At 39.0% G+C, this 14183-nt stretch overlaps 1 protein-coding gene and 1 long non-coding RNA gene across 12 annotated transcripts in view; one reads left to right on the top strand and one right to left on the bottom strand.

Moving 5' to 3' along the window:
• Positions 1-1960: 1960 nt before the first annotated feature.
• Positions 1961-5499, bottom strand: LOC129188844 (uncharacterized). The gene is made up of 3 exons (XR_008572704.1): positions 5436-5499; positions 3341-3405; positions 1961-2587 (listed from the first exon to the last, which is right to left on the bottom strand). It is a non-coding gene; the product is annotated as an uncharacterized LOC129188844 (long non-coding RNA).
• Positions 5500-10344: 4845 nt separating this feature from the next.
• The window catches only part of atp11b (ATPase phospholipid transporting 11B (putative)), a 53406-nt gene continuing 49567 nt past the window's right edge, over positions 10345-14183 (top strand). For 4 of the 11 annotated variants that reach the window (XR_008572654.1, XM_054789120.1, XM_054789122.1 and 1 more), the window contains exon 1: positions 10345-10700. Coding sequence is in view for 10 of the 11 variants with exons in the window: in XM_054789120.1 (XP_054645095.1) it covers positions 10674-10700 (27 nt within the window). In the remaining variant the exon portion in view is untranslated. The remainder of the gene's footprint in view (positions 10701-14183) is intronic. The other 7 variants (XM_054789125.1, XM_054789118.1, XM_054789114.1 and 4 more) reach the window with 2 other exon arrangements.

Consider the following 14183-nt stretch of genomic DNA (forward strand, 5'->3'; position numbering starts at 1 on the left):
TGTGCTTAGCCATAATATTAAAGATCTAGATGCCGAAGTTCAGATTTCTCCTTTATTCTTCTTTTTGAAATTGCTTAGTAATTTACACATGTTGATTTGAGATGAAAGAGTTGGCAAGCATTTATGAACTAAACACTTTTTTTTCCCGCCGTGAGCCTGAAAATGGGGGTGCGGTTAATACACGGGTGCGGTTTATACACGGTGCTTTACGGTAACTTTAAATGTTATGCGTTTTTCAGAATGTGCAAACTTTGTTAAATTGTTTTTGGCTGGGTTTTGTAAACTGCAGTTGGTATAACAACAGTATAGTAACAAATGTAATTTTGCATCATCATACTTGAAGTTTAGCTTACAGACACCCATCACAATCACTGCTTCTGATGCCAAAATAACTTCTGTACAGACAGGATGTATTAACTATCCTCTTTTGCACCATGAATGTGGAGGAACAACCGTTGCGAGTTAAATGTGTCTGAGTGTGAATGTGAGGCTGCAGGTGTGCCAAACATCTGAGTGTGTGTGTGTATGTGTTGGGGGGAGGAGGGCACATTCTCTTCTGGTGCTGGAGCAGAACAAACAGGGATTAGAGCCACACCACCATACAGGTAGCAACAACTCCCTGTTCATCTACAAGCACATGCACACGCCGACACATGCACACAAACAACCAGCTGCTGCGGCTTACATGATGTCAGGGCCATTAAAGTCATGTAGCAAGAGAGGGTAGACACGTAGATGAAAGGCTTGTCATTTAAACAGAGCGCACTATTAGAGGGCTTATAATTGCTGATTGACAGACAGGTTTACCACCTCAGGCATGGAGGCTGCAAAGGCCTATGGGTCTACCCACACTACCCACAAGCAGAGTATGCGAGCAGATATTTTTTTGGTGCACTCTGAAATTAAATGTGCCATGTCTTCAATTTTAAAATTATTTCATAGTGAAAGCTCAGTTGGGGATGACAGCAGGTGCAGACGATACTGCGGATGTCACCCAGGCATGCTCGATAAGATACAAACACATTTCATACGGCCGTTTGTAGGACTGAGATTGAGGGTTCAACTACAGGTTTTCCTGATAACAGCTGCATACACATTTACAGTTGTATGTGCTAACCTGTTACCTGGCTTGTTATCATATCACATGCGCACGCACACAAGGGGCAAAGTCTTTGAAACGTGTTCGGTTATATCTGCAGCAGCGAAGGACTACTTCTACCATCAGCTAAGCCATGGACTAAGCTGTCCATCTGCTAAGGTAAACCTGTTTCCAGCATGTCTGAACACAGACACACTAGTCCAAAGCAGCTGCTGTTCTGTCGCGCTCAAGCTGGGGATCAGAGTGAAAGATGTAGAGAGAGGATGGGGGCCCAAAAAGCCAAGGTCAGTAGGACCTACTGTTACTATAGAAACGTCAAACACACATGCACATGAAATTACCCAGAGACATGTTGTGAATTTCACTGTTACCCCAGTAACTTTATACAAACGCACCTCATACATAGAAAAGTGGGAGATAATTTAGCCCAATTCTAACACTTGTGAACATTTGAATCTTTCTCATGTCCAGATCAGAAGATCTTTTTTCCGTGAATTAAATAGTTTCATTTTGGAGTTTATTTGGAATAAAAAGACCCACAAGCTACGTAAACAATACTTGCAAAGACCTAAGCCTCTAGGAGGAGAGGCATTACTAAATGTTAGGTTTTGCTACTGGGCCACCAATATTAGAATTCTTAAATATTGGCTTCAATATGAAGCCTTCGATCCTCCCCCGTCATGGCTATAATGAGGTCAGTCTGTCTTACGACTTTGGTTCACGCTCTTATTCACCCATCTACTTTCCCTTTTACAAAAAATTTTACTGTGAAAACCTCACTTAGGATATGGGTTCAGTTCAAGCGTTATTTTGATCTATAAAATATTTCCACTTATGCACACCATTGCCTATAATCATGCTTTTTCTCACTCTCTTGCTGACCGTGCTTTTCTAAGGTGGCTATTTACAACTTTAGAGACTTACACATCAACGATACTTTTGCTTCTTTTCAACAACTCTGTGACAGATTTTTACTTCCTAGGCAACATTTTTTTTTTTTTTATATTTCCAAGACCGCAGCTTTGTTCCACTTTTCCTATGTTTCCTGTTCTATCAACACAGTGTTGGATGTTTTTTTGACACCACTTCCGACTCTGAAAGGGCCAATTACACTGACATACAATCAAATTTTTCATTTTACGCTCCGAGACTCTGAACTCGATGAAATCACTTCGGGGAGAAGATTTGAGAGTAGCTCTATCGGACGATAAATGGACAGAGATTTTAAATAGATGACATACATCTTTTATTTGTGCCAGACATGGCCTCATTCGATGTAAAGTAGTACATCGGACCTATTATACCAAGGCTTGACTGGCTAAGATGTATGATGGAGTATCTATATTTTGTAATAGGTGTCAACAGTCTCATGTTTTGGCTCTGGCCATCCCTGCACGGCTATCAGGAATAAATATTTCATACGCTGTCAATAGTAACCAGCAGGAAAATTGGGCCAAACCCTTTGAGCGTTGCCCTTGGGTCGTCTCCCTGAAACAAATCAAAGAAAGATCGTCTAGCATTTGCAACATTGTTGGCTAGAACTGTGATTCCAATGTGCAGGGGTTACACATTTAATTTCCAAGTTGATATGTAAATATTCTCAGTCATTACATATTAAGCCAGATGATAAAATGGAACGTGTGCGATACAACCAGTTTCCCCAGGGAGAGAATAACCTGTGGCACAACTGCGGCAACATCAGAACAGTTGTGTTACATTCTACTTTTGGAGAATTAGCAACACGTATGAGTGAGGAGGTACTCATGGTATGACAAAAAGGCCTTGTAGACAGAGAAGGTTGGGAAACACTGGGCTAGAAGACTGATTGTGTTGAATTGGAAAGCAAGGACACCACCCTCCCACACCCGCTGGATTAAAGACATTCTCTATTTTCTTAAACTAGTGAAGATTAGGTAGTCACTGAATAACTGTCCCAGAAATTTCAGGGTCCTATTGGGGTCATTTTCTTAAAAATGTTAATGAGACGGATGTCCAACGCACCCCTTATTGAAAAAATGGGGCAACTTCTTTATTTTTTATCTGTCTTTTTTTATTCATTTGTATTTAATTTCTTTGTTTTTGAGGGCATGAGTTGGATGCCGATTTCTGTTTGTCAGCATGTTTATAGAAGCATTTATTATCCGCCATGACTTTGTAAACCCTGTGTGACATCATTATTCTTGCTAATCGGACAATTAAATACAGAGAAATGCAATACGCTGAGGTGCTGCCGTACTCTACCTCATTATGAAAATGAAGAGTCGGGGGCGTGCATGACCTGGTAGGTGCTTGTCGCTGTTGTCCTTCTACAGAGAGGAAAAGCCAAGAGTCAGCTTTGTTTTAACTTTTTGGAATACACAAACAGTAACATCAGCTAGAGTAAACAACAAGTGAAATGCAATACAGCTATTTAATGCTCTGCTGAATGAATAAATTAATCTGACTGCCAAGATGGAGGATTATATATCCAAGCTCAACAGAAGCTGATCACATGTTTAAAACATAGTATCGGCGCTTTTCTTGGAGAAGGATAGGGTGCGTGTACTTCATATACAAATAAAAATTTAAGACCACATGTTTTTCAGTTAATCAAGAAATAAATAGGACTAAGAAGTATTTGAAAACAAAATTTTAACAAAACCAAAAACAAATATGTTGTTATCCTCTTCATAAGCAACCTGCATTAACATAAAAAAACGTTCCAAAGGAGTCAGAGCCTCACCAGCTATGAACTTCACCGTATCTCACTGATCAACACAATATAATAATTACTTTTAAAGTGTTTTTGTGGATCTTTTGTTGAAAACCATTTACATTTATGTCCCATAACACTGTTCCTAGACCTCTCACCACTCTTTACACTTTTCCACCTGATTTAAATTTTCTAGATCTGCCACTGGTTAGTGTAGTGGTTCACATGGCGGACTAGTGTAGAACCAAATTCCACTCATTGCAGCAAACTTCTTAACATTTAACCTGCGTGAGATTGAAGAAGCGTTGCGTTGCACTTTAATAGAAATGAACCAGACCGGAAATGCTGAAAATCACAGGTAGTTCTTCACACATAGACAATTAATAGAGATCTCATTGTGACATGCGATACACTTTTAAATACGGAGCACACTGTAGCCCTAAAATTGTTCCATATGAACAGTGAATTGCTTTGGCACATGTTTGTTGCAATACAGTACTAAATAAATAAAAATGAATTGAATGAAATTCTTTGATTACACATAGAGTAAGCTATAACAGAGAGCTATAAAAGCCACTAGAAGGCACTGCATCTTCTAACTGTAACTGTTGAGTGTCATGGTTGTTGGAAAATGAGTAGGAAGAAGCTGAACTTATTTAAAGTAGCCCTACTCCATGTCTTAGCAATTACATTTCAAATTACATTTCAAAAATGTTCACATCCTATGTTTAACATGTTCACACTTACAGTAACTTTGTTCTGTAACTTTGTGATCAGTTTGTTCACTTCCTGTGTTTAGGTGTCACCGTTTTCTAATAGGGAGCGAAAAAAATAGAGAATGTGTAGCAATAGATATCGTATGCAGTGATTAGTGATGTGCGATACCACCGACTTCATTTCCGATCTGATACTGAGTAAAATTCAGGCTGGTATTGGCCATACTGATCTGATACCAATACTCTGCAAATTCACCTAATGTGTCTGGTAAAAAGAATACATGACGTTTAATTAATTTATTAATTAAATTATTTTTAATATGAATACATTAATAATTAATTTAAGTAACTTATTTATTTATTTTAAACCGTGAAGTACTGTATATTGTGGTAGCGGGGTGATTTACAATATAGCCAAGCTAATATACAACAAGAGAAAAACAGAGGACAAAATCATGTAAAATATGTGAAAATGGTATTTTAAACAATAAAAAAAAGAAAATAAATAAAGTAATAAAAGCGTTAAAATTAGGGATGAGCCAGATCATTGGTTGTAGACGAGTATCCATTGGATAATGCATTTTTGCCAAGTACGAGCATGAAACGAGTACAGCTCGTCATAAAATCCTCATTATGTATTCACTCTTCATGCTCTGTGATTGGCCAGTCACACACAGCGACCGCACCTCCCTAGACATATATATAGAAATGAACACCAAAATAACATCTAAGCTATCAGCAGTACACTAAACACATTGAAATAGCATGCTAGCAATATATAAATAGCATGCTAGCAATGCTGACGAGGCTAACTTCGCTCAACAGTTAGTGACCAGCTCGGCGGCTGGATGCTTAAGGAACACAATACAATATCACGGTGCAAACAGCGTCTAGCATTGAATGAATGACAAATAACCAGGTTACTCACGTTTATAGACTGTTAGTTGAACATCACAAACAAGGTCCGTGTTATGACAACTCTCAAAGCTTCTCGGCTACCCTGGTGCATTCATGTGCCCATCTCGCGCTCGTAATTGTGAGTTACGTATAATCGCATGTTAACTTCAGGGAACAAAATAGAATGGGCACTACTAAAACAGTCTTTTTTACCATTTCTAAAGTGTTTTTTAATATATTGTCATTTCCAGTTTACATGTAAGTGTGATTTAAACATTAATAGAAACCAAAAAAATTTAGAAGCAGCTCGCAGGTAAGTGGTACTATTTGAGCTATCTTCAGAACAGGCTGGCGGGCGACTCTTGTGTTCCTTAGGGGCCACCTAGTGCCCGCGGGCACCGTGTTGGTGACCTGATTTAGACCATACATACTGTACATACATACACGCATAATAAAGACATTCATGTTATGTAGCCATGATGTCTTTGACAACAACCACTTTGGCTTCTCCATTTAACTCAATGTAGATTTTTTTTATTTTTGTAGAATTGTACTTTTTATGTAGAATTTTCTCCTGCTTCTTTGACTCACGTATGCACAACATTTGTGGTCTTCTAGGCCGCTTATCCTCATTAGGGTCACGGGGGTATGCTAGAGCCTATCCCAGCTGACTTCGGGCGAGAGGCGTGTATACACCCTGGACTGGTCGCCAGCCAATCACAGGGCACATGTAGACAAACAATCATTCACACTCATACCTATGGACAATTTAGAGTCGCCATTTAACCTAACAAGCATGTTTTTAGAATGTGGGAGGACACCGGAGTACCACGCATGGGGAGAACATGCAAACTCCACACAGAGATGACCTCCTGACTATGTGGCCAACATGCTAATTTGTGCTCTTGCAAACTGTATTATGATTCTACAGCTTTAATCTACAATATTTGTCAAACATAATTTCCTGTTCCATCCACCACCTCCAACCAAGCATATTGTACGACAAAAAGTGAATAGTAGTGTAGCTAACGGCTTCAGTTATGTAAAACTGAACAGAAGAAATAAGGAGGAAGCAACCCAAGTCTGCCTATTGTACCATTAGATGCAAGACTACCTACATGAATCTTTGTAATGTACCTTTAATTTAATTTTGTTTGAAATAAAACAGACAAAAAGCTTTTATAACTTTAATTTGACGTTTTCTGGGAGCTTTCTCACTAAACACTTTTCATACATTACTCTAACTCTTACTCCATCCATTTTCTACCACTTTATCCTGTTCAGTGTTGCGGAAAGCTGGGGTCTGTCCCGGTCTGTCCAGACTTTGGGTAAAAGGCGGACTACACACTGGATTTGTCAACAGTCAATCACAAGACACATACAGACAGCCATTCATACTCACATTCATATCATCACTGAGGGGTGACTGAACCCACACCGCTTGCAGGGGAGGCAACCACTCAACCAGCAGTGACTTGGACATCTCTCCTTTCATGCATGCAAATGTGTGGTTTGGTTCTCTGTGGTGTGCAGCAGAATATGTACACAATATGTATACAGCAGAATGTAAAGTGAATTTACCTTTGAGGGGTTATAATCATATAAAAAATAAACACATAAAAATGATATTGAAGACCCTGTTTTATTCAGCTACAATCTTTTTCAAACAAACGTATTTTCTACCAGTGCTGTCATTAGGTTTATTTTAGGGGTGTTGAGGCTTCCCTAAAATATTCTTTAGTCCTTCTAAATAATTTGGTGTTTTATTTTTAAAAAATATGTAAAATATAAAATGGCCAGAATATGAGTTTAATCATATAACCTGTCATTATTCACTTTGCCTCTGTTTTCAACCATGACTGGGCCAAATGAAGGGAATTAGGAGCTTCCTTCCCCCTTTCGCTGGGTCACCATTCACCGGAGAAAAATAAATAAATCACCCAATTTCTTAAATTGACAATAATAAACAACACCAACGATATATACAATACACTGATTGCCATTGTGTTGCCTTACAACATTACTCTGAAGTCTCCTTGAAGATGCAATACCATAGATCACCCTCAAGAGGGAGACTGACACCAAACATTACATTTCTGTCACAGAGCAAATTGAAAATATAGAAAATATGTTTCCATTATCATTATTGGACTGATTGGACTGAAGAAACCACACATAATTTAATTTATTCTTTTTATTATTGTTTTGACAGACAAATGGCCATTTGGCATTTGGCCCACCCATCCAGTCTAGAAGCCAGACCATTCATTTTCTAAATTGCTCAGAGGCACGAACGCGATTTCAGCTCCATTCCTGAGAGCCATGTTTCCCACAGAGAGATAGATGTTTCCTCTAATGCAATAAGACATTCATATACACACATACAAAGTGGGATCCAAAGCCTGAGTGAGCAACCATTACAGAGAGACAGGAAGTCAACTCAGAGATGGAGAACTTGTCCTAAGCCTATTAATACTAATAGGGGCACTTGGTGGTAATAATTGAAAGCCACTTAGCGCTGGTGTATTTACAAAGAGGATCAGCGAAGGCATGGTTAAACAGGCCTGGGGGATTAACTCTGTCCAATACTGTACACACTGACCAAGAGGGCGGGAAGGCAAGAGAATATCTGCAGTATCCCATTATGTATCATGCATGTCCTTCATTTAAAGGATGTATTACTGTGATTTCCCTGTGATTGACTGGCGACCAGTCCAGGGTGTACCCCTCCTCTCGCCTGAAGTCAGCTGGGATAGGCTCCAGCATACCCGATAAGTGGCGCAGAAGATGGATGGATGGATAAACACAACTCATCCATTAGCAAAAATAATCCAACAGGAATATATCTGATTAACCATGTTTAAGGATGGTAAAATAATAATTTAAGGTAAAATGTTTTATTTTACTACCAAACCATCTAGTGAATAAATGTGTTTGGTGAAAGCACTTGTAATATGCTGTATATCTGATGTTCTAATACAAATCTGGGAAAGCAGCCAGGCGTTATCCGGTACCTTGCCATCCATTTCTATGACAGACGTCAAGGCCATTAGAGATCACTGCTGCTGTCTGTGACACACACATGCTCAGGCACACAGCATTTCAACAAGTAGTGATTGTGTATAAGCTTAAAAATGCTTTATATATGCAGTCATATGGATGTCTTCCTTCCTGGGCCAAACTGTAAGGCACCTTGTTTTTTGAGGTTGATCTGCCAAAAGGAGTTTGTGTCTCTAAAATAAAATACTAAAAATCATGTCGACTGCTGTGGTAGTGGTTTATGGAGTTACGTAAGTCAGTGTAATAAGGATTACACTGACAGTCACATGGGAAGTACAGCTGATCTGAGTGCTCACATACAAACACGGACAGATAGCAGATTAACCACAGGATTTCCAGAGTCAATCTGTCTTTTAAAGATGGCATGTCTGCTTTTACTGGATATTAAGTTGAGAAAAACACAATGAGAGACATAACTGTGGCTGTTGTGTAGGGTTGTGACTTGTTCAAAGTACTGTGACGGGCCTATTGATGGACTTAATCATGGGTATATCTCATATCATCTTATATCATGTTTTTGTTGGCATTTTGAGGAACAAATATGAAAATGCTGGGTGAAATGCAAATATAGTCACATTTGAGTCCAAACTATCACAAATATTAATATTTATGTATCGAACTGTGGTCCATTATGCCAAATCTGTGACATTTGTTTGTTGTAACTTTCTAGAAATAAACTTAAATTTCTATCATTTTCCCTCCATCCATTTTCTATGCCGCTTATCCAAATTCAGCCTATCCAGCCTATCCCAGCTGACTTCGGGCGAGAGGCGGGGTACATATAGGGCACAAATAGACAAACAATTTTTCACGCTCACATTCATACCTATGGACAATTTAGATTCTCAAATTAACCTAACATGTATGTTTTTGGAATGTGGGAGTACCCGGAGAAATCCCACGCACGCATGGGGAAAACATGCAAACTCCACACGGAGACGCCCAAGCAGAGATTTGAACCCAGATCGTCCCGATATCATGACTGTGTGGCCAACATGCTAACCAATCATCCACCGCGTGGCCCATTTCCATCATTTTTCAACTCAAAATCTTAGAAAACACATTGAACTACTCAAAATGTCTATTGCCTCATGTCAGGCGGCTTTATTTCATTTCAGGACAAGTTTCCCAAACTCAAGATGACTCATTTGAATAACAGGACTGGGTAACAGGACAGGAGTGAGTTACAATTAGCAAATAAATGTCTCACTCTGCACTCTCAGACCGCCTTGGCCATTGGGACCCATGTTACTTCTTTGAGCTATGCCCGGCCGGGCCCCATGGGTGCAGGCCCGGTGACCAAACGCTCATCATCGTGCCTCACCTCCAGGCCTGGCTCCAGAGAAGGGGCCCGGTGACCCGCGTCCAGATGAGGGAAAATTAGGTCTATTATTTTTACCTCTTCATTGGGGTCTGTTTGTCTATATGTACCCTGTGATTGGCTGGCGACCAGTCCAGGGTGTACCCTGCCTCTCGCCCAAAGTCAGTTGGGATAGGCTTCCAGCATACCCCTGCGAGTGAGGACAAGCAACACAGAAAATGAATGAATATATATATTATTTCAGTCGGATTTAAATTATTATATTTCATAGTGCAGGGACAGGCAACATAATGCTATTTTTCCAGTGTTCTAAGTAGTTAAAATTATCTTTTAAATTGTATTTATTAAATATGCAATCAGATGTGCAGGACACATGGCTCAATTAAAACAAATGTATTGTACACTTAATATTAATGCGCATGTATAATTTTTTTTTCCCTGGGGACGCAAATTGCACCGAATCAGAGGAACGGTCCGGAGCTATCATGTACAGTATTTATAGATCTATATATTAACAGGGGGCGCTACGAGGCCGCCTAGAGAACGCACGCACACACACGCACACACACGCACACATTGCGCAGAGCGGTGCCACAGAGGAAACAACCGTGGCAGAAAGAGCAGAGATGTAGCGTAGCTTGCTGGGACTTCCTGGCCAGCCGTCTGTCACTTTTACAGTGGAGCGTTTGTCTAATATTTATATAAAATGGGAAAAGTCGGCTGCCATTTCTCGTACAATTACGCTGTATAAACGTGTCGCGTAATGCGACGAAGAAGAGTTGCCTTTGGGAGGGATACATTTATGTTTTGGGACGGTTTTACGGGACTAGCTAGTTGCTAGTGGTGGCTAGCGACTGTTCTGGCTCCTTCGAACGTATTTTTGCAAGGATGCTACGATGGATACGACAGCAGCTGGTAAATATTCTCTACCAACTTTATCATAGTGTCAGCATCGAACTGTGTTTGACGCCCATCCTCTGAATCAAACCTTGCAGTAGCCCACAAAAATGTGGGCGAACTTTAGTTGGCTAGCTAGCGTTGCCATTTAGCTGTTGTCGATGTGTCAAAATAATTGTGTTCGTGACATTCGGGTATGCTTAGCCAACCACACATACAGCTAACATAAACACGTTGAACCTAAATCAGACACTGTGGTAATACAGTCAGTTTGTATTTATGTTACGTGTTAAAGTTTGTTAGCGTTTAGTTGGTTTCCAGCTGGACAAGTTTGTACTCACTCAAGCACACTATTGCATTTGTTCAACTTTGCAAAGTCAGTTTGAAGTTAGGTTTGCTCTAAACTGCTCAAAACTAGCGTTTACATTTGTTGTGCTTCCTTTGCTTTGCTCTACTGTTGTGTTTGTCCTTTAAGTTCATTTTTATTGTTTTGTAGCGAGCTCTTGGTTGAGGGCTTGCAGCTTTGGTGTGTTAAGGCGTATTTGTATTTCACGTAGAACAGACATTTTATTACAGTTATTTTCGTTATATGTGACGTTGCCTTGCCATGCAAAGCAGTGACGTTACTCATTAGCATTTGTAATTAACATAATAGCATTATTTTCACGTCATTTTAATCTACTGACTATAATCTTCCAATGAAATACGTTTCATTGCAGTGATTTGCATGCCATGATTTTCATTTTCATTACATGATTATGTATTTTTGTAAACATAGCAGAGTGCTGAAAATGTTTGATTTTGAAAGTGCTTGAATGTTTAACCTCAGATGAAGTGTTATTGTGTCAGATTCCGTGTCAAAACTGTGATGCCGGTGCAAAAGCAAGTATTTTAAAATGCAAACGGAAGACCAGCTTTCTAGGAAAATGAAAGTTATGATCTAATCCATGCACGTATGCTTACATTTTTCTTACTTATTGTATATCATTCACCTCTTGCCCATTGTCACGTTCATCAGATTGTGCAAGAGATGGTGCATGCTTTTTCTGACCCATCTTTCTAGAGACTTTATGCCCATTAAAACAATGTCTGCTACTTTACGTTAGGTCAATTAGTTTGACCCATCCCATGCAGATGAACTGTCTTCATCATATAAGTTCATTATTATTAGACTCTTGGTCTGCCTCAGAAGTTTTTCCTTAAAACTTTATTTGACCTTGTTACAAACTCACATATTACTTATCAGCTAGTTCCTGGTGACATTAATCCTCATTAAGAGCAAGGCCGGAAGAGGTTAATGTGAATGAGTGCTAATTGGCAAGGAAAGACAAATCTATTATTACAGGCTTTTAATGTCTTCTTTCTGTGGCCTTGCAGTATTTGTAATAATGGCACTGTAGCTGCCAATCCAACCGTTTTCTAAATGGGAACTTCACATTTCTTTGTAATGTTTTAACAGTATTTTAGAATTTTATGCCAGTACCCAAATGTCCACTCGCTTGCTTCATAGACAATCTACAACTAGAATACTAACTAATAGGATGTATTAATTGATTACGTTCAGTCAGTTTTGCTCATTTCATATACTGTGGCGCCTTGGTTAGCGTCTGCCCTGGTTAGCATAGTTTTTAGTTAAGGTAAAAAATGTACGCCTAAGTTTTGCCTCGGTTTACATACAATATGCCGCGTCTTGTCAAGTTATTAATACAGTCAAACTGTGTTCTTAATGTTTTTTTTAATCACAAATGGCCTTGTCGGCATCCCTAGCTTGCTAACAAAATGGCAACCAGCACCGCAAGTCAGCCATGTCGCCTGTCTATGATGTCATCATAGGTTGACTCTCAAAAAATGTTAATACAAACACATTTTTATAGTTCTACAAGTATAGTTTCAAATTCATAAAACAATTGTAAATGCGTATAAATGACGAATGAAAAGGATAAATGAACATTTAAGGTTACTTTTACCTTCATTCAAGATGTGACTGTTCCCAAAGACACGATGTGGCAGCGAGATCAACACCTTCCTCTTGAATGCCATCTTCCTATTTTGCCACGAGCTATTTCTTTAGTGTTTCTCGCCTTTTTCAAAATGCTGAGAATTGCAATTTCCTCTGGTTGCATTTAGGGTTCCAGTATTGAAGTGAGAAACACTATTGAATTCAATAAATAGTTAATGGCAAAACAGGAAGGTGGTGTTGAAGAGGAAGGTGTTGACTTTGTGTCTTTGAACAGTCACATCAAGAAAGATGTCATCTACAGTATGTATGGTATATATGGTAGATGTTGTTTTTTTAATTTATTTTATTTATTTTTGTGTTATTTATATTGTTGGGTGAATGTTTTTTTCTTTGTCTTATTTTTTTGAGGGGAAGAAGGAAAGAGAAAGGGAAGGGAGGAAAAAAAGGCAATGTTGAAGGATGGGATGATGATTTGTAATTCATGATGGATTCATTGTAATAAAGTAATCCAAAAAAAAGAATCATGTCATCGATGAAGGTAATGTTCATTCATTCAGGAAGGTCAATGTTCATTTATCCCTTTCATTCAGGCAGGCATCATCATTTATATGTATTCATATGCATTTAGAAATGTTTTCTGCATTGTAAAACTATACAAATGTTTTGTGTTAACGTTCAACTTAGTAATGTGCAATACCAGATACATTTTGTTTGTTTGTTTAACTTTTTTGGCTTTCTGGAACGGATTAATTAGATTAACATTATTACTTGTGAGAAAAATGGATGCGGTTAGTGCCCGTTTCGGTTAGAGTCTGGCCTTTTGGAATGCATTAATGACGCTAACCAAGGTTCCACTGTAGAAGATAGATAGTTCTGAACGACTGTTATCATTGGTAGTTGCTGAACATTTAATAGGAAATAAAATCCCAAATAATGGTAATGTGCAGTGGTTTACAGATTGGGACGTTTAGATTATGTCACTGACTTGAGTTGCTTGAAGCATATTGCATCCATAATTCTGCGTGTGCTGTGTGTGGGCCACATTACGCTTCATAACATGCATTATGTCTAAACAGCATTTCAGGCACAGGGCAGATATGGTCATGCAACTTGAGTGCATGTGCGGTATGTATGTGATTAACACTATGTAAAATAATTTTGCTTACTATGCTGTGCTTAACACTCATTTAGGGGCATTCTCAGATATGGCCTCTTTTACCATGTTTGTTCATCGTTGTAAAATGTTTGAGAAATAACTAACATTTATGCCAATGTTGGTTAAATTGTCACTTATGATTTGTATCCGTGCTTAAGGATATTCATGATGCCACATGTTGTTATATATTTTCTGTGGCAAGGCTCTGGTCATGTTTATATTGCCGTTGTCAACAATCATACCATCAAAAACACCCTACGCAGTGTGAGTGAGCACAGGCCAGCGGGGGCCAGGAGAGGAAGGGGGATTTGCGTCCAAGTCCAGCACGGTACGAGTGTCGTTGTGTAAGTGCACCCTAGTACCTGATAGATACGTTTAGTCAACA

This window comes from Dunckerocampus dactyliophorus, chromosome 10 (assembly GCF_027744805.1).
Source record: "Dunckerocampus dactyliophorus isolate RoL2022-P2 chromosome 10, RoL_Ddac_1.1, whole genome shotgun sequence".
Lineage (NCBI taxonomy): Eukaryota > Metazoa > Chordata > Actinopteri > Syngnathiformes > Syngnathidae > Dunckerocampus > Dunckerocampus dactyliophorus.